This window comes from Musa acuminata, chromosome BXJ2-5 (genome assembly GCF_036884655.1).
Source record: "Musa acuminata AAA Group cultivar baxijiao chromosome BXJ2-5, Cavendish_Baxijiao_AAA, whole genome shotgun sequence".
In the NCBI taxonomy this organism is placed as follows: domain Eukaryota; kingdom Viridiplantae; phylum Streptophyta; class Magnoliopsida; order Zingiberales; family Musaceae; genus Musa; species Musa acuminata.
This window is the reverse complement of record NC_088342.1, coordinates 5,959,753-5,987,177: the sequence shown is the minus strand read 5'-3', so window position 1 is coordinate 5,987,177 and position 27,425 is coordinate 5,959,753. Positions and strand designations below refer to the sequence as shown.

The 27,425-nt window shown below is 41.2% G+C and overlaps 3 protein-coding genes and 1 pseudogene across 7 annotated transcripts; all 4 read left to right on the top strand.

The window, feature by feature from the left end:
- Nucleotides 1-292: 292 nt before the first annotated feature.
- LOC135612231 (alpha-amylase isozyme 3D-like) lies at nt 293-5,269 on the top strand. The gene is made up of 4 exons (XM_065108259.1): nt 293-2,410; nt 3,569-3,657; nt 3,732-3,864; nt 3,960-5,269. Exons 1-4 carry the CDS (start codon nt 2,398-2,400, stop codon nt 4,457-4,459), a joined length of 735 nt encoding a protein of 244 aa, XP_064964331.1. The 5' UTR covers nt 293-2,397; the 3' UTR covers nt 4,460-5,269.
- Nucleotides 5,270-8,862: 3,593 nt separating this feature from the next.
- Nucleotides 8,863-14,313, top strand: LOC135612227 (alpha-amylase isozyme 3D-like; annotated as a pseudogene).
- A 3,664-nt stretch (nt 14,314-17,977) lies between these two features.
- Nucleotides 17,978-20,363, top strand: LOC135612234 (S-formylglutathione hydrolase-like). Its single transcript, XM_065108265.1, has 5 exons — nt 17,978-18,008; nt 19,109-19,305; nt 19,402-19,500; nt 19,613-19,678; nt 19,985-20,363. Exons 1-5 carry the CDS (start codon nt 17,993-17,995, stop codon nt 20,165-20,167), a joined length of 561 nt encoding a protein of 186 aa, XP_064964337.1. The 5' UTR covers nt 17,978-17,992; the 3' UTR covers nt 20,168-20,363.
- A 149-nt stretch (nt 20,364-20,512) lies between these two features.
- Nucleotides 20,513-25,777, top strand: LOC108952833 (alpha-amylase isozyme 3D-like). Of its 5 annotated transcripts, none has more exons than XM_065108252.1 (5): nt 20,513-21,154; nt 21,367-21,630; nt 24,153-24,241; nt 24,316-24,448; nt 24,544-25,777. In XM_065108252.1, exons 2-5 carry the CDS (start codon nt 21,570-21,572, stop codon nt 25,044-25,046), a joined length of 786 nt encoding a protein of 261 aa, XP_064964324.1. In that variant the 5' UTR covers nt 20,513-21,154; nt 21,367-21,569; the 3' UTR covers nt 25,047-25,777. The 5 variants fall into 5 exon arrangements, with proteins under 5 accessions (XP_064964324.1, XP_064964323.1, XP_064964322.1 ...); XM_065108251.1 differs by having other exon boundaries at nt 21,298-21,630; XM_065108250.1 differs by having other exon boundaries at nt 21,273-21,630.
- The last annotated feature ends 1,648 nt before the right edge of the window (nt 25,778-27,425 follow it).

Genomic DNA, 27,425 nt, shown 5'->3' with positions numbered 1-27,425 from the left:
AGCGGCGAAAGTCGTGCGATACGGCCCCCACATGACGACGCCTCTCTCGTTGCCTCGTTTTCTCGATTGGGTACCGGACCCGGGTACGCGTACTGTTTCGTGCATGTCCCCTAATCCCTCCCTTTTCTCCCTCCCCTTCTTCCTCTCTCCCTCTCTCTGACCTCATCGACCCTTCGTCTGCCCGGGGGTTATAGCGAGATCCGGCGACGACACGGACGGCCACCAGCGTCGGAGAAGAGAACCGAGCTAGAAGTTGAGGCTGCGGCGGCGGAGTCTTTCCTTGGGGGTTTGTTTTCTCTTCTTCTTGGCATTTAATGGCCGTATCTGATCGAATCCTTTCAAGATTTGACGGCATCATCGAATCCTTCTCTACATCGTCTTTTTTCTGTGCCCCCGGTGACCAGATCGGACGATGACGACCGATTTTTGCTGCAAGTCAGCTCGAAATCCCGTCATAGGTCGAGGAATCGGAGTTTCCTCCTTAGTTTGGCTTGTGCTGAGAATAATCGTACTTAATCTGTGGTATATGCGACAACATGTTCGAGATTCATAGGTAGTAGTGATATGAGGCGGTGCGAAGAACATGGTTTTACCCATCCATGTGCGCGGGCCGATGTCGGGAGCTTTCCACAGTGTGATCTGGGTGATGAGGTGGCCGGGCCTTCGGGAAGGAGCGTCGGTTGGCGTTGGTCGGGATTCGGACCGGTTGACAGCTCCTCGCTGTGGGGTGAATGGCGTCCTCGGGTTGAATCCCTCGGCTCTCGCGGGTGATTGTCCGTCAGCAAAGCAAAAAAAAAAAAAAAAAAAAAAAGGCCCTCGTCGGGTGGTCCCCGGCCGTGACCTCTCCGACGAGCAAGTCAGTTCCGAGAAGGGTTAATAAGAGTTGTCCTCCTTTTTTTTCTCCCGCCAGTGCGGAGGACGGCCCGAGGTTTTTATACTGCTGCAAGTGGGTCGATCGTACACGGGTTGGCGTGATGGACGCACCAGACAGTGCCTCGATACAGATTCTGTCTTGGCGTGTGGGGATGGTGTCGTCCCGGGTTTACCGGGACGAGATGTGTCAAGCGACGACTTGGGGTATGGATTCTGACGTGGCGCGTGGCATCGACTGTGATGTGTCCGGGGGGCAAAATATACCTTATCACTTCTCCCCCCCGGTCAAGGTGATTGCCCCGCGCCTTGAGAAGGGTCGAGACTGCTGATCGGGCGGTCGAGCCGAACGAGGAGAGGTCGTCGTGCCGTAGGTCGTGTAATTGGTTTGGCGTGACTCGGAGTTACGGACGACGAGTTGCAAGTCGGAGACCGAGCTGGAGCGGCTCGGGCAAGGGGCTAGCAGAGACGTGACTCGGGCGTCGGATGTGGCCGAGATGTGAGTCAGGAATAAATCTGAAGCGACACGGGTGAGGAATCGGCTGGCGAGTTGTTAGTCGGTAATCGATCTGGAGCGACTTGGGCGAGGACTGGGCCGCGAGTCGCCAATCGAGAATCGATATGGAGTGACTCGGGCGAGGACTGGGATATGCATGTGATGCACATGTGGAGTGGAATCATTTGTAAAGCAAGAAATGACTAGGAGCAATTCATATCTTATCAATGTTACTATGTGATGCAAATAGTTATGGATTTTTGGCCCACAAATCATCTCTAGTGTCGACCAAAAGAAAAATAACTCATATCTTTATGTCACGTAGAGATGCATGCATGCATGCATTTGTAATTTGGCTTTCAGATGCATGCATTCAATTCTAACACTCATTTGGCTTTCAGATGCATGCATTCAATTCTAACACTCAAAAGAAGAGACTATGATTAATCATACCAATTGTAAAAAAAAAAAAAGGTAATACTCTGATTATTGCGAAGAATTTGCATTTATTCGAAATTATTTTAAGAGGAGATGTTAGTGTATTGTTGGAATAAGCTAACACTAATCTTCGTTAACGAATCAAAAGGGAAGCTTTACATAAGTACGTACTACTACTCAACCATGCATGCATGCATAAGGTTAATTTGTTAGAATATGTGGCCCTTTTATAATTGAATAAGATATATAATAGAATAACTAATTGGGTTCCGTAGACCCTCTGCTCTCGCCTATAAAAGGACAGGATCTCTAGGGGTTGAGGGTGTGTTAGTGTGTTAGAGCGTCATAACGTTGACACGTATAGACGCACCTCTCCGTTGAGGGATTCAGTTATTCTCCTCGACTCTCTCCCCAAAACCCTCTCCCCAAATCCATCAATCTGTGTGGATCCTGTGAAAGGATAGGAAGAGAGGAGAAAGGGTCTACTCTCCGCACTCCCTACAGATTCCGCAGCGCGATCGGATTAAAGACGGAGCCTGCAGCAATCTTGGATTAAAGACGGTGCTTAGCAGATCTACGGGATCTCTGAACATATGGCATTAAAAGGTACGCATCGTATAGATCTATGCATTGATTTTAATCCTGGCATTTAGGTTATTTCCGCATTATTGACATAGTATGATTATAGATCTTTATGCTTACAATTGACACCATGCAATATACTAATCGTTTGACTTGAGAGAAAAAAGGGGAGGGATTAAATAACATGGTTTATGTCTCTTCTCATATGGCCTCATCGACGCCGATGATCAAAGTAATAATGCATCTCAATATCACGTTCGATTTCTCCATTATTGACTGCACCAACACTCAAACATTATGAATCTTATTTATACCTCTCTCTTACAACTCATGCTTCATCGTATATACACAACTTAATTTGTCTCAGACCCAATTTCCCAGTCAAGATGAAAAGGAGTTGTCAGCAAAGATGCTCGACTGCACATATTATTTTGTCATGAAACCATGGAAAGGGATAGGAGAAACGTGCATGTAACAACATCTGAGAGGAGCACAAAATAATCACATCAAAGTGGAGGGAACGGGCGCCACCCAGCCCGTTGACCCATGAAACCAAGCTGGTTTTGGAGGCAATCATTGAAGAACTTAGTCGAACGAGGAGGAGGAACTCGATGTTCCTCCCATCAAATGTATGGAAGTGGAACGTCGGTGGTGTGGTTGTTGACTAGAACGAGAAAGAGGAGGAGAAGCTTAAAAGAGATAGTTAAGAGCGTTTCTTTTCATTGTGCATTTAGCTAGATCCAAACAGAAGAGCGGATCAGTTCATGTCTGCTGGGCTTGTCGATCTCGATCCTTAACCATCGAATGAATAGGGTCGAGTATACAGACAGACCCGCTAGCAAGTCGGGTCGGATCTAAACACAACTTTAAACGTTTTAGGGGGGCTGAGGCAGTGAATAGGGTTTCTGTGAAATATTTAGCTTGTTTGGGGATCTAAACACAACTTTTAACGATTAGTTGGTCTTCATACTTGTGTCATTATCCTAAATTAGGTTTGCTGTGAAATATTTAGCTTGTTTGGGGGAAACAATCAAAGATCATCATACGAGGCTGTTTCTTGTTTGAGAGATGCATTGCGTGTGCTTGGTTTGATATGTTTTTGTGGTGTATGGTGACTTGTTATTTTGTTTCTTTTCATGTAGATATCTGTTTATAATTCGTTTGCATCCTCTTTTTTTTCAGTTCTGAAAGTGAAATCACTTGGTCCTTGGATGTTTCTGCTTCTGTTTCTTGTCGTTCCGAACTTGGCTCAGTCCCAGATACTCTTCCAGGTAGAGATAAACAGATCCATTTCTTTCCTTCGTCCTTCATCGCGTTTACAGTAAGAGAAACGAATACGTTGCAGGGCTTCAACTGGGAGTCGTGGAGGCAGCAAGGCGGCTGGTATAACTTCTTGAAAGACAAAGTCTCTGATATAGCCAACGCTGGAGTCACCCATGTCTGGCTGCCTCCGCCCTCGCACTCTGTCGGCGTTCAAGGTCGTTCAGTGATTCGTATTTGCCGTCGTGATCACTCTCACATGTTGACCGAGTCGGCCTTGGTCTAAACTATTCTGTGACACTTCTCCTCTCAGGTTACATGCCGGGCCGGCTCTACGACTTGGGTGCTTCCAAGTATGGGAATCAGGATGAGTTGAAGGCGCTGATCGGCGTTTTCCACCACAAGGGAGTCAAATGCGTGGCCGACATCATCATCAACCATCATTGCGCAGACAAGCAAGACGGGAGAGGCATATGGTGCATCTTTGAAGGCGAAACCGATACCCGCCTCGATTGGGGTCCACACATGATCTGTAGGGACGACACACAGTACTCCGACGGCACCGGCAACCTCAACACCAGCGAGGGCTTCGCGACGGCTCCCGACATCGACCCTACAGATCGTGTGTGGACCCCAATCGAGGCGGGTATCATCGGTTCCGCCTTCGAAGATGCACCATATGCCTCTCCCGTCTTGCTTGTCTGCGCAACGATGGTTGATGACGATGTCGGCCACGCATTTGACTCCCTTGTCGTGGAAAGCGCCGATCAGCGCCTTCAACTCATCCTGATTCCCATACTTGGAAAGCGCTGATCGGCGCTTTCCACGACAAGGGAGTCAAATGCGTGGCCGACATCGTCATCAACCATCATTGCGTAGACAAGCAAGACGGGAGAGGCATATGGTGCATCTTCGAAGGCGGAACCGATGATGCCCGCCTCGATTGGGGTCCACACATGATCTGTAGGGACGACACACAATACTCCGACGGCATCGGCAACCTCAACACCGACGAGGGCTTCGCGGCGGCTCCCGACATAGACCACCTCAACACGCAGGTCTAGCGTGAGCTCACGGACTGGCTGAACTGGCTCAAGAATGACATCGACTTCGACGGGTGGAGGCTCGACTTTGCCAAGGGTTACTCCTCAAGCATCGCCAAGATCTACGTCGAACAGACGTAGCCAAACTTCGTGGAGGCTGAGATCTGGAGTTCATTAGCTTACGGAAACGATGGGAATCCAGCATACGATCAGAACTGGCCTCTGATGCTGACCTCTACATGGCAATGATCGATGGGAAGATATTGACAAAGCTAGGCTCGAGATACGACGTGGGGAATCTCGTTCCTTCCAACTTCCACATCGTTGCCTCTGGCAATGACTACTGCGTGTGGGAGAAGAGATGAAGACGATGATGATGAATCATGGAAGAGACTTTTCGCTTCTCTTTCGTTAACGTTTCTCATGTATGTTGTAAGAAAAAAATATCGTTTCTCATCTTTGTAAATCTATTTTAGTGTGAAATCATGGGTGCTGTTGTTAGCTTTAGAAAAAAAGATGGTTTCATTATGATATTAAATGGAATCATGTTTACCTGTAATTTATCTATTTCTTTGGAGCACCATAGATAGTTTTTTTCGCTATGAAATGCTTATAGACTTGGTTGTAACATATGTGATATCAGAACCCTTTTTTTTCTACAATAACAATATGCTTACAGAGAAATTAAAATCATGAGCTATATTATAAAATTATGGTATGGAGTTATCGAAAATATGATAAGACTTAAAACAAATATCTCAAAAATTCAATTTGATTTTATGCTCGAAAGATCAAACATAAAAACTATTTATTTATTAAAATAATTAATGAAAAAGTATAGAGAGAAAAAAAAAATTTGCATATGGGCTTTATCATGGTTCGCCTTACTAGTCTGTATCGATGTATCGATTAGTTATCAGTACAATACATATCGAGCCATACCAACTTGTACCGAGTGTACCAACACATGGTACATAGGGAAATGCTGATATATTGCCCGTATCGATCCCCTGTCAGACCGGTATGTACTACTCGTATCGAATGATATGCTACGGTACGATGAACATTGGGCTTTATTGACTTATAGAAAGCCTGTGATTGGGTTCTTAGAGATTTACTGTGGTGAGTTTTAGAAAAGAAAGGTATATTCACTAATTATATTGATATTATTAAAGATATGTATAATATTATAACTACTAGTATTAGAACTATAGAAAGTGTGTCTAGTGAATTTATTATTAATATAGGATTACATTAAGGATTCTCATTAAGTTCCTATCTTTTCACATTGATAATGGATAAACTTACTAGCCATTTACATAATAAACCTCTCCAGTAAATGTTATTTACTGATTATATTATCCTAATTGATGAGAGCCTAAGTGAAATTGATTATAAACTTGAACTATGAAGATATGGAGAGATCGATGAAGACGTTATTCATTGAATAACAACATAATGGTTAAAACGACATTATTCATTGAATAGCTTGATGCGCTCAATTTGCTACTTAATTGTGCTACAGAGTGTCACTATTAAATTTGGGGCTTCATCAACAAATTTAGATTTGTTTAAAAAATTCAAGTTGTGTCCGAATATCATGATGTGTTCTTTCTTAAGGCGAAGAAAAGAAACAAATTTAGGGCTTCATGAACAAATTTAGAAGTTGATGTTCTTATTTAATGTGATTGTTTCTTTATTTGCAGTTTTTGTTCTTATCTAATGTGATTGTTTCCTCAAGTTTGCATTAGAGATGTGTGGACGTACGTGTGTAGGATGCCGACGCCAATGCAGCCATGATAAGGATCATAAGGTTAACATGCCTAGTCTTACCACTAAATATGGTCTTACCACCAAATATAGAGAGATTATTTCTGTGATCAGAATCTTGATCTCTCCTGTTACAAAGGTGCAACCTTGCTGTTGTTGTTGCAAAATCTGCCCTCTTATTAGAAATGTGTGATTTAGTTAAATTGAATCCTTGAATCTTGATGCCTTCACCAATTTGGGGCTTCATCAAGCAATCTTTGTGAGTATCTGCTAAATGAGGGATTTTATTTGTATGAATCATTGGATGTTTCATATTTTACAGTCCCAACTTTTGTTCCCAACTAGTTGGAGACATCTACATTGTTCATTAATTCTTTCTTGCTTATATTATGTGTATGGATGCCATTATATATCTTGTAAGGTGATGCTGGTAACAGAACATGCACCGATTGGTTTCGTTGTTTTCCCTTCTCAAGGGATGTTTTATCCTGGCAGCTCTCTTCACTTTCAGCCTTCCAACAGTCAAAATAAAGATTAGCTTCTCCTTCCATGTTATTTAACATGCAAGTTCTTATATCTAAGCAACAAATTACAGTATTTTTTTTTTCCTGGAAATGAAGCCAAACCTTTACGGTTGATATAAAATGCTAAAAAAAAAAAGATTTTTATACCTAATTTTCCTGGAAATGAAGCCAAACCTTTACAGCATGATAAGAAGCACTTGTGTCGATCACCCACTCAATCTCACTACCGTTATAACAAACAATATCTTTTCTTGATCTTGACTTGCTCCTACCCATACGTGAACTGCTTCTGGACTTTGACATTCTTCTGTTCTCTGAGATAAGTGCATGTGAATCATTCTGAGATGTTGCTGAACTCTTTCTACTCAATTCCTTATTCAACAAACTGCTTGTTACTTGACTTATAGTAACAATACCATCTGGCGCAGAATTACTAAGGGAAACCACTAGTGTCTCCCAACTTTCTGGTAATGAACTGAGAAGTAACAATGCCTGCAACTCATCATCAAGAGACATTTTCATAGAAGATAACTGGTTAGTAATACTTTGTATTTCATTCAAATGCTCAGCAATAGAAGCACCCTCTCTATATTTTAGGTTCATAAGTTTCATGATCAAAAAAGTTTTGTTGCCCGCTGTTTTTCTTTCATAGAGATTTTTCAACTTTTTCCAAAGAGAATATGCAGAAATTTCAATAGAAACATGGTGAAAGACACTATCATCAAGCCATTGTCGAATAAACCCAGTTGTTTTTCGATCTAACCTCTTCCACTCATCATCTGTCATAGTTGTAGGTTTTGCACTATCCCTCTACAAAAGTCCATACAAATCTTTGCAATACAAGAGATCTTCCATTTTTGGTTTCCATATCATCCAATTATTTACATTCAAACTAATCATGCGAGAAATATTATTGGCCTCCATGTTCAAATACAAAAATTAAATCACTACAATCCCTTCAATTAGAAGGGTAAAAACCACGGGGCAAACTAGAGATAATCCACTATGAGAATAATGAATATACAGATCTCAATCTCTTGCTCTAAACCCTAGCAGCAATCACAAGAGATTAACTGGGATACAAGGATTACGTCACTGCTCACAATATCTAAAACCTCCCCAAGTAATCACAGCAAGAGTCTACTGTAGATTTGATCTAACCTGAGATGATGATTGAGAATAGTCTCTATGTGTTGTCCTTGTCTTCTTCCTTTTCTTTCTCTTGTTTTTCTTCCTTTTTCTTTTCTCTTTGCTGCTGCAAGGATGTCAAGTTGCTGCCCTTTTATAACCTTTTTCTGCCTCTAAAACGTAGCCACCATACCCCCTAATGTTAATTAGGGTTAGATTAAGAGGGGGTGTGGGCTGTCCTAGCCCACTATTTGTGGGCTTCCTGCCCAACATTGGACACAAAGGCCATAAACTCATTGGATTTCTTCATCTTCGAACAATTGAGATCAGTTTATCTTTGCTCTCTATTTCTTATTTAAATCTATTTCTTATTTGGTCAGATTGATTTGAACATCAATTATACGATGTGCATTTTCGAATATATATATATATATATATATATATATATTTATACACGATCATGTGAACATGAACCAGATCAGATGGCTAAAAATGAATGTCAAGATTCATGATGGTCCCAGGTCGACGTGGCCGCGATGAGTTCAACTTAAATAAACGAGATGGTAGGGGAAGCGCACCGACCAACCCGTCTGTTCTCTCTCCGTTTCATCCTTCTCTTCCTCCTCTGTCCCCTTCGGCCGGAGCAGAGCGGAACGAGGACAAGAAGATGACGCCGGATATAGGTTTCTTGATCTTTATCTTGATCCTTTAGTTCTCTCATTTCTATTTAGAAGGATCGTTAGTATCATCCATGGTTTTATCGTTTCTCTTTCGTCGAGTTTTTGATTGCGAATGGTTATTTTCTAGCTCTATCACTTCTCTTTCGAAGGATCATTAAATCCATCTATGGTTCTATCGTTCCTCTTTTCCCGATTCTTTAATGACGAACGGTTGTTTTCTAGCTTTATCATTTCTCTTTCGAAGGATCGTTAGATCGATCTATGGTTCTATCGTTCCTCTTTTGCCGATTCTTTGATCGCGAACGATTGTTTTATGATGGAACCCTACTTCCACAAGATCCCGATAAGGTCCGGTAGTTTTCCCTTGTGATGCAGGGTTTCTTGACCTCTCTCCCTCTTGTCTATGCATGTTTCATTCGAGGGATCGTTATCTATGGATTGAGATCTTTGATGATCTATGGATCGATCGGTCCTCTTTTGGCGATCATACAGAAAGGATGATCTACGTTTCGATGAGATCTCGGAAACCTTTCGTTTTAGTCGACGTATACTTCTTTCCTGGAAAAACCGTGGATTAGTCGGCATATTGGTTATCTTTGATGGCTGAGGGATTATTCAGACCCTCTTCTGAAACAACCTTAGTTTATGAAGATTTTGGTAACCCTCACCGTTTAAGTCTATGGATCTTTCTTTAGTGGGCTCATTCGGAATTGAAACCAAGCTAAACAAATATTTATGAGATTTAGATGTTTGCATATATGTACTATATTGGTTGTTGGACAGAATTTTCTGAACAAAACTTCAATCTTTTCTAAGAATAAGATATGAGACAGAGGTATCTTTTGTCCTTTTTCACCTTCAGAAAAATTATTCTCTCACGTAGGTTCTCGATACTTAACGACCCCTCTCTTTCATATTCAATAATACTCAAAATATAAACTATGTTAAATCAATTATCTCAAGTTAAATTGACGATGGATCAAAAAAACAAGTATCACAGTGCCAGGAATTTTCTTCCGGACATTATTCCTTACATGCATACCATAAATTTATATCCTACACCCATTGCGTCTCGGATTTTGGATAGGCTAAAATAGAAGAGAACAAAAATAACTACTTGTGACACCCTTATTATGTAGAACTCTCGCTGTTCAACCATAAACAAATAGCTCGATCGATTTGACCAACTCGACGCGGTTGAACCCAAAGGAGAACCCAAAGGATCTGGTGACACCAAATCCCAGACCGGTCGATTCGGGCTGCCTTTGGGTCGGAGCACCGACTCGAACAGACCGAGCTCAGTCTCTGACGAGCCCAAATCCGAGTAGATTTGGGCTACCTATGCGTCCGAGCTCCGGTTTGAACGGACCGATCTCACGAATCGGTTCGCACAATATAAATAATCCTCCAGACGGGGAGACACCCACTTCCCCGAAGCCCCGACGTAGCGTAGCCCTTGCTCTCGCTTGCTCCTTGCTTTGGGGATCGCCCCTGTGGTCTCCGGCCGCTCGTCCTCCTTGCACGTTGAGGTACGTTGCCTTCTCTTAAACCTTAAATAGCTCTGTAATTCATTTTTCGTATTAAGGCTTGTCTTTGATTTGTTGACCGACTCGGCCTAGGGTTTTTTTGTTGTCCATTGTTATAATTATGTTAAGTTTTCGATTCATGCGATCAAAATCGATCGATTAGTGAAGGAAGCGCTGGATGGTTTTATTTGATCTCACACCAATTATTCGGCACCCTAGGAAACAGTTCTCTTAGGGTTTTTGGCTCCGGAGAGATTTGAATCTCTTTCTGAACTATATAGCGACTTTTGCTTGTCATTTTAGCAACTTGATCGGTTGAAATAGCAAGGTCTTCAAATTCCTAAAGACAACGGCAATGTGGGGAACTGCCAAGAGGCGGCTTCAATGGGAAAGTACTATTTGCTCGCATTCTTCTGTCATAGTTGAAGTTTTACTTGTATCATACCAAAAGGTGAGATTTATTTTCTTTCTGGGAAAAAAGGTAGATCATTGACTATGTTATTGCAACCATCAAAGCTTTGCGAAAGAGAGAGAAGGGGTCGTTGCGTGTGGGCGACGAGGTAAGTAGGGTTTCGCCGATCGGCCAACCGAGCGCCAGAGAATCCGAGAAGCCATCCTTCATCGCTTGCGCCAGATCACGGTCGATCATGGGGAGAGGCAGGTTCAAGGCCAAGCCCACCGGCCGCAGGAACTTCTCCACGCCCGAAGAGATGGGTATTTTTCTCTGATCTGCCTCTGTTTCGGATACCTAGGGTTTTATGGTTGTTTCTCGTTCCCATTCTCGGATCTTCGTTTTACTTTAGTTTCTCGTATGTTGTTGGTTTCTCCTCCATCTGATGTAGCGTGGGCGGATCACGTCACGGGGTTATTTGTGATCTGTGTGGATCTTACACTTCCCTTGGATGGTACGCAGTGTATCCAGGAAAACATTGCCGTAGCTTGAACATGCCGTCGATTAGTACTCGGCTGATTAGCTGTTTGCTGATATTAGAATAATTGTGGGAACGCTTTCGTTCTTGCGGAGTGGTTGGGGATGGGCTTATCAACCAGGCTTTTCACATACCGATGTAGCGTAGCCCCGTGTTTTAGAAACCCCGAGATATGGTTTTAGTGTTTTAGTTGATCCAAGTGGGCCAGCAACCTCGTACGAGTTCATTGAAGGGTGAATAACATACTTGTATAGTTAAAATGCTGTGCTATTTTTAGCTTTTCAATTTTTTCACTTGAAGCAGGATTGCTTTTCTCATCAAATGACTGAAAGATCTGTTCCACACCTTCGTTATTTTATCATTTGTTGTTTTCCTTTTAGCGATGTATTTATAAAAATTATTTGCTACCAGTAATATTGTGGTACAACTTCATGCTTTATATCTTTATATCCTAGCATGTACTAAGAAGCACTAGCTGTATACCGATCTGCAGCTGTTATTTTGTTGATGATATTTATGCATCACTTACAAGTAATAATCACAACTTTGACCTGACTATTTTGATATGTTGTAGTTAAGAGCATAAAAAATTAGCTTGTTAAGGCTGACCTTCCTGAATTGGTAGTCCAAATTATTAATTTAGAGGCCAATGGTTCCCTCTTTTCTCGAGAGCCAAAGGAATCATTTGTAAAGCAAGAAATGACTAGGAGAAATTCATATCTTATCAATGTTACTATGTGATGCAAATAGTTGTGGATTTTTGGCCCACAAATCATCTAGTGTCGACCAAAAGAAAAATAACTCATATCTTTACGTCACGTAGAGATGCATGCATTTGAAATTTGGCTTTCAGATGCATGCATTTGAAATTTGGCTTTCAGATGCATGCATTCAATTCTAACACTCATTTGGCTTTCAGATGCATGCATTCAATTCTAACACTCAAAAGAAGAGACTATGATTAATTATACTAATTGTAAACCAAAGAAAGGAAATACTCTGATTATTGCGAAGAATTTGCATTTATTCGAAATTATTTTAAGAGGAGATGTTAGTGTATTGTTGGGACTGGTGTCCACACATGATCTGTAGGGACGACACACAGTACTCCGACGGCACCGGCAACCTCGACACCGGCGAGGGCTTCGCGGCGGCTCCCAACATCGACCACCTCAACACGCAGGTCCAGCGTGAGCTCACGGACTGGCTGAACTGGCTCAAGACTGACATCGACTTCGACGGGTGGAGGCTCAACTTTGCCAAGGGTTACTCAAGCATCGCCAAGATCTACGTCGAACAGACACAGCCAAACTTCGTGGTGGCTGAGATCTGGAGTTCATTAGCTTACGGAAACGATGGGAAGCCAGCATACGATCAGAACGGCAACCGCCGAGGGCTGGTTAATTGGGTTCAGCAGGTCGGAGGCCCAGCGACGACCTTCGATTTCACTACAAAGGGAATACTACAAGTTGCCGTGGAAGGTAAATTGTGGAGGATGCGTGATCCCCAAGGGAAGGCGCCCGCGCCCATCATGATGCGGTAGTGGCCAGAGAAGGCTGTCACCTTCGTCGACAACCACGATACCGGTTCGACGCAAAGGTTGTGGCCTTTTCCTTACTGATAAGGTCATGCAAGGCTACGCTTATATACTCACGCATCCGGGAGGCCCTTCCATCGTAAGTATGCTTCTGCCTAACATTCGATTCAAATAGTTTTATAGCCTGACGATTATATATTCGTGTGTGCAGTTCTACGATCACATGTTCGACTAGGGATTGAAGGAGAAGATAACTCGGTTGGCTGAAACCAGAACTCGGAGTTACGGACGACGAGTTGCAAGTCGGAGACCGAGCTGTAGCGGCTCGGGCAAGGGGCTAGCAGAGACGTGACTCGGGCGTCGGATGTGGCCGAGATGTGAGTCAAGAATAAATCTGAAGCATGCATGCATGCATTTGAAATCATCTCTAGTGTCGACCAAAAGAAAAATAACTCATATCTTTACGTCACGTAAATATGCATGCATGCATTTGAAATTTGGCTTTCAGATGCATGCATTCAATTCTAACACTCAAAAGAAGAGACTATGATTAATCATACCAATTGTAAAAAAAAAAAAAAGGCAATATTCGAAATTATTTTAAGAGGAGATGTTAGTGTATTGTTGGAATAAGCTAACACTAATCTTCGTTAACGAATCAAAAGGGAAGCTTTACATAAGTACGTACTACTACTCAACCATGCATGCATGCATAAGGTTTATTGACACCATGCAATATACTAATCGTTTGACTTGAGAGAAAAAAGGGGAGGGATTAAATAACATGGTTTATGTCTCCTCGCATATGGCCTCCTCATCGACGCCGATGATCAAAGTAATAATGCATCTCAATATCACGTTCGATTTCTCCATTATTGACTGCACCAAAACTCAAACATTATGAATCTTATCTATACCTCTCTCTTACAACTCATGCTTCATCGTATATACACAACTTAATTTGTCTCAGACCCAATTTCCCAGTCAATCTTCTCTATTTCTCTAAAGAAAGTACTCATCTCAGAATCAATAGGTTGGGGCGGACAAATCACAAGATGAAAAGGAGTTGTCAGCAAAGATACTCGACTGCATATATTATTTTATCATGAAACCATGGAAAGGCACAGGAGAAACGTGCATGTAACAACATCTGAGAGGAGCACAAAATAACAACTCGGTTGGCTGAAACCAGAACACGAAATGGAATTCATTCGGGTAGCGCTCTCAACATTCTGGCCTCTGATGCTGACCTCTACATGGCAATGATCGATGGGAAGATATTGACAAAGCTAGGCTCAAGATACGACGTGGGGAATCTCGTTCCTTCCAACTTCCACGTCGTTGCCTCTGGCAATGACTACTGCGTGTGGGAGAAGAGATGAAGACGATGATGATGAATCATGGAAGACACTTTTCGCTTTTCTTTCGTTAACGTTTCTCATGTGTGTTGTAAGAAAAAAATATCGTGTTCCCACATGTACATTTATCCGTCCTGCTTGAGAAAAGTTATAGAAATGCTATTTTATATAATTTGGTGGTTTAATGATTCGCTTACTGCACAGCTGACTTGTGTTGACCAGCAACCTGTTGTTTAATTTTTATGGTAAAACCTGTAGATGAGTTGGCCACAGTACATATTAGTTCTAGATGATTATTGATTATGTTATTTTCTTCTGCTGAGTGCAGCTTTTTTCAATTATTCAGTGTTCTGAGCACATTCTGAAATTGTGAAGACGTCTTGTTCCATTGTCGTAGTATAAAATCTTTCAGCATACAATGTCTAGTTCTACAAAATATGTTGATCCTGCGTTTCAGGGAGTTGGACACAAAGTGTATCCTTATAAGAAATGTTATAAAATGCACCATGTGGGCAAGTTATTGTCACTATTGGTTGCCCAAATTTTTTAGCTGTTCTTTTACTCTTCAAATTGTTTTTCTTTGTAGTATCTTTTGTTTTTTTAATGTGAGCATTTACTTAACACCACATAGCATAGAGGAACAGAAATATGGCGTATTGAGAACTTTCAACCAGTGCCTATACCAAAGTCTGATTATGGTAAATTCTACTCTGGAGATTCATACATAATTTTACAGGTAATTTTTGTTATCTTCTCATTATTTTTCTTTCTTTGCCTGAGAACTGTTGCTTTGTTCTTCACATGTACAAGTTACGGTTTCTAGAACTTATACAAAATTCACTCGTATTTTCTGACTGCTAATTTGAACTTTTCAACTAAAGAATTTATATTATCATAGATCATTATTTTTAGTTCGTAAAATAGAGTCAATTCGGTGTTAATATTTTAATTACATTTGTAAATAATTTTTTAATATAGAGCACTGTTAAGTTTTTTTTTTAATTTGTTAACTTGGAAATTATTTTATCTCAAAAAGAAATTTTTAAGTTTCAACCGAACAAAAAAATTCTGTTATCTTTTTTTTTTTGTTTTTTTGTTTGGATAGGTTTATTGGCATGATTTTGATAGGAAATGACTCTCCTATCTGGGAATTATCCAATTTAAAGAGGAGAATATGCCTCCAAGGGGAGAACGAAGAAAAAGAAGGAAGAAACAGAGATCACCATCAAACTAAATTAACTTTGTTGCATAAAAGGGAAAATAACAACCAAGCATGATCTCTTGGTTTACGTCCTCTGATATATGTTCACTAAGAGGTTGTATGGGAGAAAACTTTGTCATCAACCAACATTGAAAATAGAGTCCTCTGGGACTCTTCAAATATGGCTCATGGCTGGATTTGTCTAACCTATTTTATAATCATATTTGATTTATACATCGAATAAACTCAAATCAGGACTCTACATTCTAATATAGCTACAAAGAAAATTGATGAAATTATATACAATAAGAATAGAAAGATAAAGTCTAAATCTACTACCACTAGGTTTGAGTGAAGAGCCTTGATCAGTGTTCTCCTTGCCTGAATCGACTGTAACAGTTTGAGTAAGGATTGCTCCACTCTTATTCCAACTGGGATTGAGTTGTCTACTACTTTTCAAAGCTAAAGAGTCCTCCCTTGTGCTAATCCATAGGAATCATTCTTTGACTGAGATACTGTTTACCAACCAGGACCAAGCTCATATCAATATATATAGGCTTTTTTTAGCTGAATTTTTTGAATTGACCAGGAGCAGGGTGCACCAATCTGTAGAAGGGTGCACCAATTTGGGCCCTTATGATGGTTGGGAACCCTGATTTAGGATCGTATGGGCTTCAACTATGTGTGATGCTGATGGGAAGTTAGTCCACTAGTTTGGGATATGATGATGGATTGTTGTTATTTCTTGGTGGAAAATAAAGTCTTTAATTAATCATAATGATCTTTGAAGAGATACATGCTGGTTCTTGTTTGTAAGGTTATTTTGTGACCATTAATTGTGAAGGTGATTAACTATGAGACAGTCACAAGGATGTGACCTATTTCTCATATTGCATTGTTCATCTGGGAAAAAGGATTTGAAATTAAGTATGATTATGTAATTGTCGGTATAGTTTGTTGGATCATTAGTATCACAACTCCATGAGCCTTTTCATGTGGGTCACCATGTATTGAGATGGCTTATTTTGTGCTACGAGATGGTATATTTTGAAAAATAATGAATTCTGTGTTAGATATGAATTTGTTGGGCATTGACAAGGGTATTATATCTTGAGTTGGGAAGATTGTAACACCCTAATGGTTCAGTGATGTTGGTTCTTCTTGTGGTTACTATGACTGGTTGGGCTTACTACTAATAACTTAAGCAATTAGAACCATTTGGTTGAGACCTGTCCTTTCCAAATTAATGTGCGAGCAGGTCTATCAGGTCTTGTCAATAGTTGTTCTCTTTGTTATGTTTAATTCATCATCTCGTCTACTTTGTTTGGCAATTTTCAAGCTAAATCAGAAGTGTGGAATTATTTGATGTTTTAGCTCTCTTTTTAAAACTGCATTAGATGTCTTCACATGGTGTATAAAAATGCAGTCTTTTAAATAAATTGAAATGTTGCTCGACAATGAAAACTTGGTGTATTTCAGAAGTGAAGTTGTTTTAGCTCTGATCTCTCAAGAATCATCCATAATGGCTAACTACAAATGTGCTTGACGACTCTACACCTTGATTGCTGCTATCTGTTTCATATTTTTTATGTGGTGAGTTGCTTGTTTCAGACAACTGGCAAAGGTGGCACCTACCTTTATGACATTCACTTCTGGATCGGAAAAGAGTCAAGCCAAGTATGCTAATTATGCTCAATGATACTGTAAAACGATTTGTGTTTTTATTTTGAGGGCCAAGCAATAAGATACATGTTCAAACTTCAAATTACTTATTTTCCTTATAAATGATCACAGGATGAAGCTGGGACTGCAGCAATCAAGACTGTTTTTATGATAACAAAGGAGTTAGAAACTTGGAGATAAATCTGTTAAAAGGTAGAAACTATTTTTATGTTTTAATACACTAGCTATTTCTGTGCCCATTGAGAGAGGACAATATGGCTTTAGGATTCTTGGTGGTGAACTTAATTGATGTACATGGTAAGAAAGGATTTATGAAATTGATTGGTAGGCTAGTCCCTTACTGCTTTTGCTTTAAAGCACAAGCTTTTGCAAACATATGATTTATTTCAAGTTTTAAAGTAAAATTATGCATCTGGTGGCATCTGTATCCTCCTATTTATTAGATGGCCACCTAGTTAGGATAATAAAATATTTGAACTTATTTGTTGCACCAATTTGGTTGTTTCTTAGAACTAACCTGTATACTAAAAGATTAGCCCATGTTGTGTGATTCTCATTATCATACTGCACAAGACATGAGATGGGATAAAAGTGATGTGCTACATGTATGAAACCAAGAGGAGTAGCTGTTGCAGATAAAATATAACAATTTTCTGAAATGCATTTCTTATATTTGCAGTCAATATGTGAAAAGGATATCATAGGGATCTTAAAGAGACTACACCAGCATATGGTGTCAGATTGCAGTTCAATATACAGTTTCCTCAAACAGCATTTGCCTAGTTTGACATGTTGAAAAAATCATTTTATTCATATATGAAGTGATTATTGCCACTATAAGATTTAATTTATTATTATACAGATTCTTTGTTCTTCTGTGGATGTTTGTGGTTTATAATTGCTGAGGTGCTTATCTTTCATAGGTTGAACCTGCCTCATTTAAAACAAAATTTCAGCCTCATTTGGTATGGACGCTGGAACAGGTTTGAACATTTTTTCTCATTTAATAAAACATGGAAATTTTAGCCTATTCAATGAATATGTTAGTATCAGTAAAACTGAGAAAAACTTGCAAAGATGATACATTTGCTCATAAGTAATTGTTGTTTATTTATAGGAGATTCTTTTAATATTACATCACAAATTTACAATGGCAAGGAACAATCCTTTCTGATTTTCCAACCATTAACTGTTTGCTTCATGGATGTTTCATGTTGAGCTCTGTTGTGGGCAATGTTATTAGCTTCGCTTATTGTTTCCAATAAAGTCATATTTGATCATCATCTCTCTCCTTGCAATTATAATGTGATTCTATCCTTCTTGTTACAATTGCAATGCGAGTTAACTTACTTGATTTCTTTCCCATACATTATATGTCTTCCTTGGATATGTTTAAAACCTTTTCTGAAGTTTTTCTATTATTTTCAGGCAATTGCTTTTACCTATAATTGTAAAAAATTTTAACAAATGCAATCATTCATTGACTATTCTACGAGACATAAATGAATTTACTACTTTCTCATATATTTTTTCTTCTGATCTATCATCGACTGTCACACTTTACTGTTGCCTTTGTATATTTTAACCATGGTCTGCAGTACCGGATTGTACCGCCCGGTATGGGTGGTACGTACCGGTCCGACAGGCTTCCGGTACGCGGACCGCCTGTTACCGGTCCGGCACTGTAGCAGCACTGTAGCAGACACTGTAGCGAGCCCAGGTCGAAACTCTGGTATGGTACGGTACGGTACGGTATTGCGGACCTTGGTTAAGATATCTATTTAACTCCTTGGGGGCAATATTTCCTTGAATTTTTATACATTTCAACCTCAGTGGGTACCAGTTGAAACTTCAAATCCTGACATAAACTTTGGAACTTACTGCAATCATATGTTTGATAAATAAGGAAAATTTATGCTTCCTTGGTATACTGGAACACTGAACTTTCAGTAAGACACGGGTTGATATTGAGAAATGCTTAGTATTTGCTCAATTTCTCACCGAGTAACAATTACTACACAAACATTCTGAAACAAGTATATTTATCGATTTTTGTGTGCCTTATATTTCATTCCATTGTTAGGTGCTGGATTTTATCTAAATGCTAAGGAAGAGAAGTGGAAAAATTGGCGTATGTATGACTATGTCGTTAAGGAGCTACCAAAAGTCCTCAGTGAAAATTTTGAACAACTTGATACATCAAGGGCATCAATTTCTGGGCATTCAATGGGTGGCCATGGTGCGCTGACCATTTACTTGAAAAACCTTGAAAAATATAAGGTATTCTGTGGACTTGATACTCAACTCAAGAATAAGTAGAATACTTGATTTGATTTTTCAACATTCATCATTCTCATTATTTGATACTTTGTTCAGGCAGTTTCTGCTTTTGCACCTATCACCAATCCCACAAACTGCCCATGGGGCCAGAAGGCCTTTTCAAACTATTTGGGCAGCGATAAATCTGACTGGCAGGTGAGATCCCTGCAATAGACCCCTCGGTTGATTTTATAACTTTGAGAATGTTAACAGTGTATTCCTTCTTTTTCTGATTTCGGGTTTTAAGCGCCTTTCTAATTCCTCTCAGGAATATGATGCCACCTTGTTAATTGAAAAGTGCAGCAAAATTTCGACTCCTATATTAATTGACCAGGTATTTATAGTATTTTGATTGTTTTTGAGTGTTTGCTATCTGTACCAATTGTTGCTTTTCTTTTTCTATTGAGTTGTACAGGTATTCATGATTAATATGTTTACAGTAAATATGTGTTCAGATCGTTAATGTAATTAGAACATGTAATTGCCAGTAATCAACTGCTGTCAACTCTTGGAACATGATTCTATCTAGAAGATAGTGATCTCAAACCTTGATAACAAATTCTCGGAAGCTTATAGACTATGCCATCGGTCATATTGTATGTCTTAGACCAATGACCGAAAACTATGCTTTGCTGGACAGGGAGAGGATGACAAGTTCCTTCACGATCAGCTGTTGCCCCACAACTTCGAGGATGCCTGCAAGGGTGCAAATGCCCCGCTGGTGCTTCGGATGCAACCTGGCTATGACCATTCCTACTACTTCATTTCGACCTTCATCGACGATCACATCCACCACCATGCCAAAGCTCTTAAATGTGCTTGAGTCCGTGGTCGCAAAATAGACTTCATGCCATGGGATCTCAGGATGCGGCAGATGTGTAGAATTCACTTGTAGAAGTACTCTTACAACTATTTCAATGCTCTTGTTCCAACTGTGAACCAGATATTTGACTGCCTTCTGGTCACAACTCAGTAAGTCTGACCTTCTTCTATTTCCATATCATCCGCATATTAATCTCTCTCGGCCTCGTCTTCCTTCTAAATCTTAAACATCAACGAAGTCGAGAACTGGTTGATGTTTACTTGATCAGGGAGCGAAGGGAACATTAAGGTAAGCCCATTCATTTTCTTTGGACATGTCTGCCATAGTCTCATATCACTTTGTCATCAGAACTTGTTCCCAAGTTCTAAAAAACCAACTTGATTCTTGCTCTTTGGACATGTCTTCTATACCAACACCATCTGTATTCTCAGTCAATCAAGGTTTTGGCATCTTAGCTGAGGTCTCATTTGCTCCTCAGTGGAATGAGAGATCATGCTAAGTCTGTAGGGTGGCATTAGCTACATGATTACTTCGAAGGGATGCCATGAGAGAAGGATGCCTCAGCCTCAGCCTCAGCCTCAGCACTAAGAGAGTGAAACACTGTGCCATGTGAAACTCCATTTGCCTGATGATGATGCCGGAGGAAGCTTTCCCATTGGCGTCCAGGGGTTTGTGGTCGTGAACCGGACCGGTCTTCTCCTCTGTTGATGACGTCGAACCCGGTCAATTAAATCCCGCTACTCAGCCCGAACCAAACCCGGCTCAAACTTAAGGCGTTAATTTAACCAAATCGGACCCCCATCGCTCCGCCCTTTCTCCCCGTCCTTCACTACTTCCGCCCTTTCCTCTCGTCTCTGCCGCTTCTTAATTCACGGAGGAACGCCTAGGGTTCCGCCCCGACATCGCTCCCCTCGCCACCCCGCCATGGAGCCGCGGCTGCAGCACCCCAAGAACGGCCTCTTCTTCTCTGATCTCTTCGACTTTGGTGTAATTATCTTCCCCCTTCTTGGTTCAAATTCGGGTACCAATGATGACGTGTATATGATTAGAATTTTTTAAAGAAGCAGTTAAATCTATGTTGAACCATTTGCAATTAACCGCCAAGGTTCGCGTTGAATTGAGTCGGGTAGGATGTCGCCGTGCATTTAATTGCGATAGATACGGCGTCGGGCTGCGGCTCGTGCCTCGCACTTCTGCAGCTTCCTTGCCGCTTCGGAAGCCTTTCACACATGCGGAGCTGACTTCCTGAATCCGCCCAAATCAAGTTGATGTCACGCACGCAGCTCAATAGGGAACGATTTCTTGCTTCCTGAGGAGCCCTACCGCACCGCATTCGCCGTCTTGTGTTGGGTTCGGCCGGCCTGCCAAGGAAGCTTCTGAGGAGGAGGAACAGAGAGGATCCATGGCGACGGCGCTCTTGCCTTCATCCCCCTTCTCCGACCGTCTCCGGAGATCCTTCCCTGGTATGCTTCATCTGAACTCCACGAACCCTGTTGCTGTTTCACGTTAATCCACTGTAGCAGTGCCAACAGGATCCTATCGTGACTGTCTAAGTTCCATTAACCTCATCTCTACCGAGAAAAACCTTTGTTCAAGATTGAATGATGATGATTGGCTTGCCATCTAAAGCATACCCAGGGGTGGGTTTTGACCCAAAACGACGAGTGATTGCTTGATCTCACATGAAGAGGTATGGTTCTTATGGCAAACGACGGCCCGAGGTTTTTATACTGCTGCAAGGGGGTCGATCGTACACGGGTTGGCGTCCATGGTTGGCGTGATGGACGCACCAAACAGTGCCTCGATTCAGATTCTGTCTTGGCGTGTGGGGATGGTGCCGTCCCGGTAAATACCTGTGACGTGTCCGGGGGGCAAAATATATCTTATCACTTCTTCCTCCCTCCGTCAAGGCGCGCCGTGGGGTCCTCAAAGGGCCGGGAAGCGTGTCTGGGTCAGAATGTTACGATTGTGTTGCGAGTGGGACCGAGGTCGGCTCGTTGTGGGGCGGTCTAGAGGGGCAGTGCCCCGCGCCTTGAGAAGGGTCGAGACTGCTGATCGAGCGATCAGGCCGAACGAGGAGAGGTCGTCGTGCCGTAGGTCGTGTAATTGGTTTGGCGCGACTCGGAGTTACGGACGACGAGTTGCAAGTCGGAGACCGAGCTGGAGCGGCTCGGGCAAGGGGCTAGCAAAGATGTGACTCGGGCGTCGGATGTGGCCGAGATGTGAGTCATGAATAAATCTGAAGCGACACGGGTAAGGAATTGACCGGCGAGTTATTAGTCGGTAATTGATCTGGAGTGACTTGGGCGAGGATTGGGTCGGCGAGTCGCCAGTCGAGAATCGATCTGGAGTGACTCGGGTGAGGACTGGGATATGCATGTGATGCACATGGAGTGGAATCATTTGTAAAGCAAGAAATGACTACGAGCAATTCATATCTTATCAATGTTACTGTGTGATGCAAATAGTTGTGGATTTTTGGCCCACAAATCATCTCTAGTGTCGACCAAAAGAAAAATAACTCATATCTTTACGTCACGTAGAGATGCATGCATGCATGCATTTGAAATTTGGCTTTCAGATGCATGCATTCAATTCTAACACTCATTTGACTTTCACTTTCAGATGCATGCATTCAATTCTAACACTCAAAAGAAGAGACTATGATTAATCATACCAATTGTAAACCAAAAAAAAGGAAATACTCTGATTATTGCGAAGAATTTGCATTTATTCGAAATTATTTTAAGAGGAGATGTTAGTGTATTGTTGGAATAAGCTAACACTAATAATCTTCATTAACGAATCAAAAGGGAAGCTTTCCGTAAGTACGTACTACTACTCAACCATGCATGCATGCATAAGGTTGATTGACACCATGCAATATACTAATCGTTTGACTTGAGAGAAAAAAGGGGAGGGATTAAATAACATGGTTTATGTCTCCTCTCAGATGGCCTCATCGACGCCAATGATCAAAGTAATAATGCATCTCAATATCATGTTCGATTTCTCCATTATTGACTGCACCAACACTCAAACATTATGAATCTTATCTATACCTCTCTCTTACAACTCATGCTTCATCGTATATACACAACTTAATTTGTCTCAGACCCAATTTCCCAGTCAAGATGAAAAGGAGTTGTCAGCAATGATGCTCGACTGCACATATTATTTTGTCATGAAACCATGGAAATGGATAGGAGAAACGTGCATGTAACAACATCTGAGAGGAGCACAAAATAATCACATCAAAGTGGAGGGAACGGGCGCCACCCAGCCCGTTGACCCATGAAACCAAGCTGGTTTTGGAGGCAATCATCGAAGAACTGAGTCGAACGAGGAGTAGGAGGAACTCGATGTTCCCATCAAATGTATGGAAGTGGAACGTCGGTGGTGTGGTTGTTGACTAGAACGAGAAAGAGGAGGAGAAGCTTAAAAGAGATATAGTTAAGAGCGTTTCTTTTAATTGTGCATTTAGCTAGATCTAAACAGAAGAGCGGATCAGCTCATGTCTACTGGGCCTGTCGATCTCGATCCGTAACCATCGAATGAAATGATCCGAACCGTTTAATTTGACTGGCAGAATTATGGGTCGAGTATACAGACAGACTCGCTAGCAAGTCGGGTCGGATCTAAACACAACTTTAAACGTTTTAGGGGGGCTGAGGCAGTGAATAGGGTTTCTGTGAAATATTTAGCTTGTTTGGGGATCTAAACACAACTTTTAACGATTAGTTGGTCTTCATACTTGTGTCATTATCCTAAATTAGGTTTTCTGTGAAATATTTAGCTTGTTTGGGGAAACAATCAAAGATCATCATACGAGGATGTTTCTCGTTTGAGAGATGCATTGCGTGTGCTTGAGTTGTCCGAGATGTCTAGGGTTTGATATGTTTTTGTGGTGTATGGTGACTTGTTAATTTGTTTCTTTTCATGTAGATATCTGTTTATAATTCGTTTGCATCCTCTTTTTTTTCAGATCTGAAAGTGAAATCACTTGGTCCTTGGATGTTTCTGCTTCTGTTTCTTGTCGTTCCGAACTTGGCTCAGTCCCAGATACTCTTCCAGGTAGAGATAAACAGATCCATTTCTTTCCTTCGTCCTTCATCGCGTTTACAGTAAGAGAAACGAATACGTTGCAGGGCTTCAACTGGGAGTCGTGGAGGCAGCAAGGCGGCTGGTATAACTTCTTGAAAGACAAAGTCTCTGATATAGCCAACGCTGGAGTCACCCATGTCTGGCTGCCTCCGCCCTCGCACTCTGTCGGCGTTCAAGGTCGTTCCGTGATTCGTATTTGCCGTCGTGATCACTCTCACATGTTGATCGAGTCGGCCTTGGTCTAAACTATTCTGTGACACTTCTCCTCTCAGGTTACATGCCGGGCCGGCTCTACGACTTGGGTGCTTCCAAGTATGGGAATCAGGATGAGTTGAAGACGCTGTTCGGTGCTTTCCACGACAAGGGAGTCAAATGCGTGGCCGACATCGTCATCAACCATCGTTGCGCAGACAAGCAAGACGGGAGAGGCATATGGTGCATCTTCGAAGGCGGAACCGATGATGCCCGCCTCGATTGGGGTCCACACATGATCTATAGGGACGACACACAGTACTCCGACGGCACCGGCAACCTCAACACCGGCGAGGGCTTCGCGACGGCTCCCGACATCGACCCTACAGATCATGTGTGGACCCCAATCGAGGCGGGCATCATCGGTTCCGCCTTCGAAGGTGCACCATATGCCTCTCCCGTCTTGCTTGTCTGCGCAACGATGGTTGATGACGATGTCGGCCACGCATTTGACTACCTTGTCGTGGAAAGCGTCGATCAGCGCCTTCAACTCATCCTGATTCCCATACTTGGAAAGCGTTGATCGGCGCTTTCCACGACAAGGGAGTCAAATGCGTGGCTGACATCGTCATCAACCATCATTGCGCAGACAAGCAAGACGGGAGAGGCATATGGTGCATCTTCGAAGGCGGAACCGATGATGCCCGCCTCGATTGGGGTCCACACATGATCTGTAGGGACGACACACAATACTCCGACGGCACCGGCAACCTCAACACCGACGAGGGCTTCGCGGCGGCTCCCGACATCGACCACCTCAACACGCAGGTCCAGCGTGAGCTCACGGACTGGCTGAACTGGCTCAAGACTGACATCGGCTTCGACGAGTGGAGGCTCGACTTTGCCAAGGGTTACTCCTCAAGCATCGCCAAGATCTACGTCGAACAGACGCAGCCAAACTTCGTGGAGGCTGAGATCTGGAGTTCATTAGCTTACGGAAACGATGGGAAGCCAGCATACGATCAGAACTGGCCTCTGATGCTGACCTCTACATGGCAATGATTGATGGGAAGATATTGACAAAGCTAGGCTCGAGATACGACGTGGGGAATCTCGTTCCTTCCAACTTCCACATCGTTGCCTCTGGCAATGACTACTGCATGTGGGAGAAGAGATGAAGACGATGATGATGAATCATGGAAGAGACTTTTCGCTTCTCTTTCGTTAACGTTTCTCATCTGTGTTGTAAGAAAAAAATATCGTTTCTCATCTTTGTAAATCTATTTTAGTGTGAAATCTTGGGTGTTGTTGTTAGCTTTAGAAAAAAGATGGTTTCATTTTGATATTAAATGGAATCATGTTTACCTTCAATCCATCTATTTCTTTGGAGCACCGTAGATAGTTTTTTTGGCTATGAAATGCTTATAGACTTGGTAGTAACATATGTGACATCAGAACCCTTTTTTTTCAACAATAACAATATGCTTACAGAGAAATTAAAATCATGAGCTATATTATAAAATTTTAGTAAAGAGTTATCGAAAATATGATAAGACTTAAAAGAAATATCTTTAAAAATCAATTTGATTTTATGCTCGAAAGATCAAACATAAAAACTATTTATTTATTAAAACAATTAATGAAAAAGTATAGAGAGAAAAAAAAAATTTGCATATGGGCTTTATCATGGTTCGCCTTACTAGTCTGTATCGATGTATCGATTAGTTATCAGTACAATACATATCGAGCCATACCAACTTGTATCGAGTGTACCAACACATGGTACATAGGGAAATGCCGATATATTGCCCGTATCGATCCCCTGTCAGACCGGTATGTACTACTCGTATGGAATGATATGCTACGGTATGATGAACATTGGGCTTTATTGACTTATAGAAAGCCTGTGATAGGGTTCTTAGAGATTTACTGTGGTAAGTTTTAGAAAAGAAAGGTATATTCACTAATTATATTGATATTATTAAAGATATGTATAATAATATAACTACTGGTATTAGAACTATAGAAAGTGTGTCTAGTGAATTTATTATTAATATAGGATTACATTAAGGATTCTCATTAAGTTCTTATCTTTTCATATTAATAATGGATAAACTTACTAGTCATTTACATAATAAACCTCTCCAGTAAATGTTATTTATTGATTATATTATCCTAGTTGATGAGAGCCTAAGTGAAAATTGATTATAAACTTGAACTACGAAGATATAGAGAGATCGATGAAGACATTATTCATTGAATAACAACATGATGGTTAAAATGACATTATTAATTGAATAGCTTGATGCGCTCAATTTGCTACTTAATTGTGCTACAGAGTGTCACTATTAAATTTGGGGCTTCATCAACAAATTTAGATTCGTTTAAAAAATTCAAGCTGTGTCGCAATATCATGATGTGTTCTTTCTTAAGGCAAAGAAAAGAAACAAATTTAGGGCTTCATGAACAAATTTAGGTGTTGATGTTCTTATTTAATGCGATTGTTTCTTTATTTGCAGTTTTTGTTCTTATCTAATGTGATTGTTTCCTCAAGTTTGCATTAGAGATGTGTGGACGTACGTGTGTAGGATGCCGACGCCAATGCAGCCATGATAAGGATCATAAGGTTAACATGCCTAGTCTTACCACTAAATATGGTCTTACCACCAAATATAGAGAGATTATTTCTGTGATCAGAATCTTGATCTCTCCTGTTACAAAGGTGCAACCTTGCTGTTGTTGTTGCAAAATCTGCCCTCTTATTAGAAATGTGTGATTTAGTTAAATTGAATCCTTGAATCTTGATGCCTTCACCAATTTGGGGCTTCATCAAGCAATCTTTGTGAGTATCTGCTAAATGAGGGATTTTATTTGTATGAATCATTGGATGTTTCATATTTTACAGTCCCAACTTTTGTTCCCAACTAGTTGGAGACATCTACATTGTTCATTAATTCTTTCT

What these genes read in the sequence shown, in the direction of transcription:
- LOC108952833 (XM_065108252.1), top strand. Translation starts at nt 21,570, where the DNA reads ATGGCGACGGCGCTCTTGCCTTCATCCCCCTTCTCCGACCGTCTCCGG. An exon ending in TCTCCGGAGATCCTTCCCTG is followed by an intron (nt 21,631 to 24,152) that starts GTATGCTTCATC and finishes CTTTTTTTTCAG; the next exon opens with ATCTGAAAGTGAAATCACTT. An exon ending in AGTCCCAGATACTCTTCCAG is followed by an intron (nt 24,242 to 24,315) that starts GTAGAGATAAAC and finishes AATACGTTGCAG; the next exon opens with GGCTTCAACTGGGAGTCGTG.
- LOC135612234 (XM_065108265.1), top strand. An exon ending in AAAACCTTGAAAAATATAAG is followed by an intron (nt 19,306 to 19,401) that starts GTATTCTGTGGA and finishes TACTTTGTTCAG; the next exon opens with GCAGTTTCTGCTTTTGCACC. An exon ending in GCGATAAATCTGACTGGCAG is followed by an intron (nt 19,501 to 19,612) that starts GTGAGATCCCTG and finishes AATTCCTCTCAG; the next exon opens with GAATATGATGCCACCTTGTT.
- LOC135612231 (XM_065108259.1), top strand. An exon ending in AGTCCCAGATACTCTTCCAG is followed by an intron (nt 3,658 to 3,731) that starts GTAGAGATAAAC and finishes AATACGTTGCAG; the next exon opens with GGCTTCAACTGGGAGTCGTG. An exon ending in GCACTCTGTCGGCGTTCAAG is followed by an intron (nt 3,865 to 3,959) that starts GTCGTTCAGTGA and finishes TTCTCCTCTCAG; the next exon opens with GTTACATGCCGGGCCGGCTC.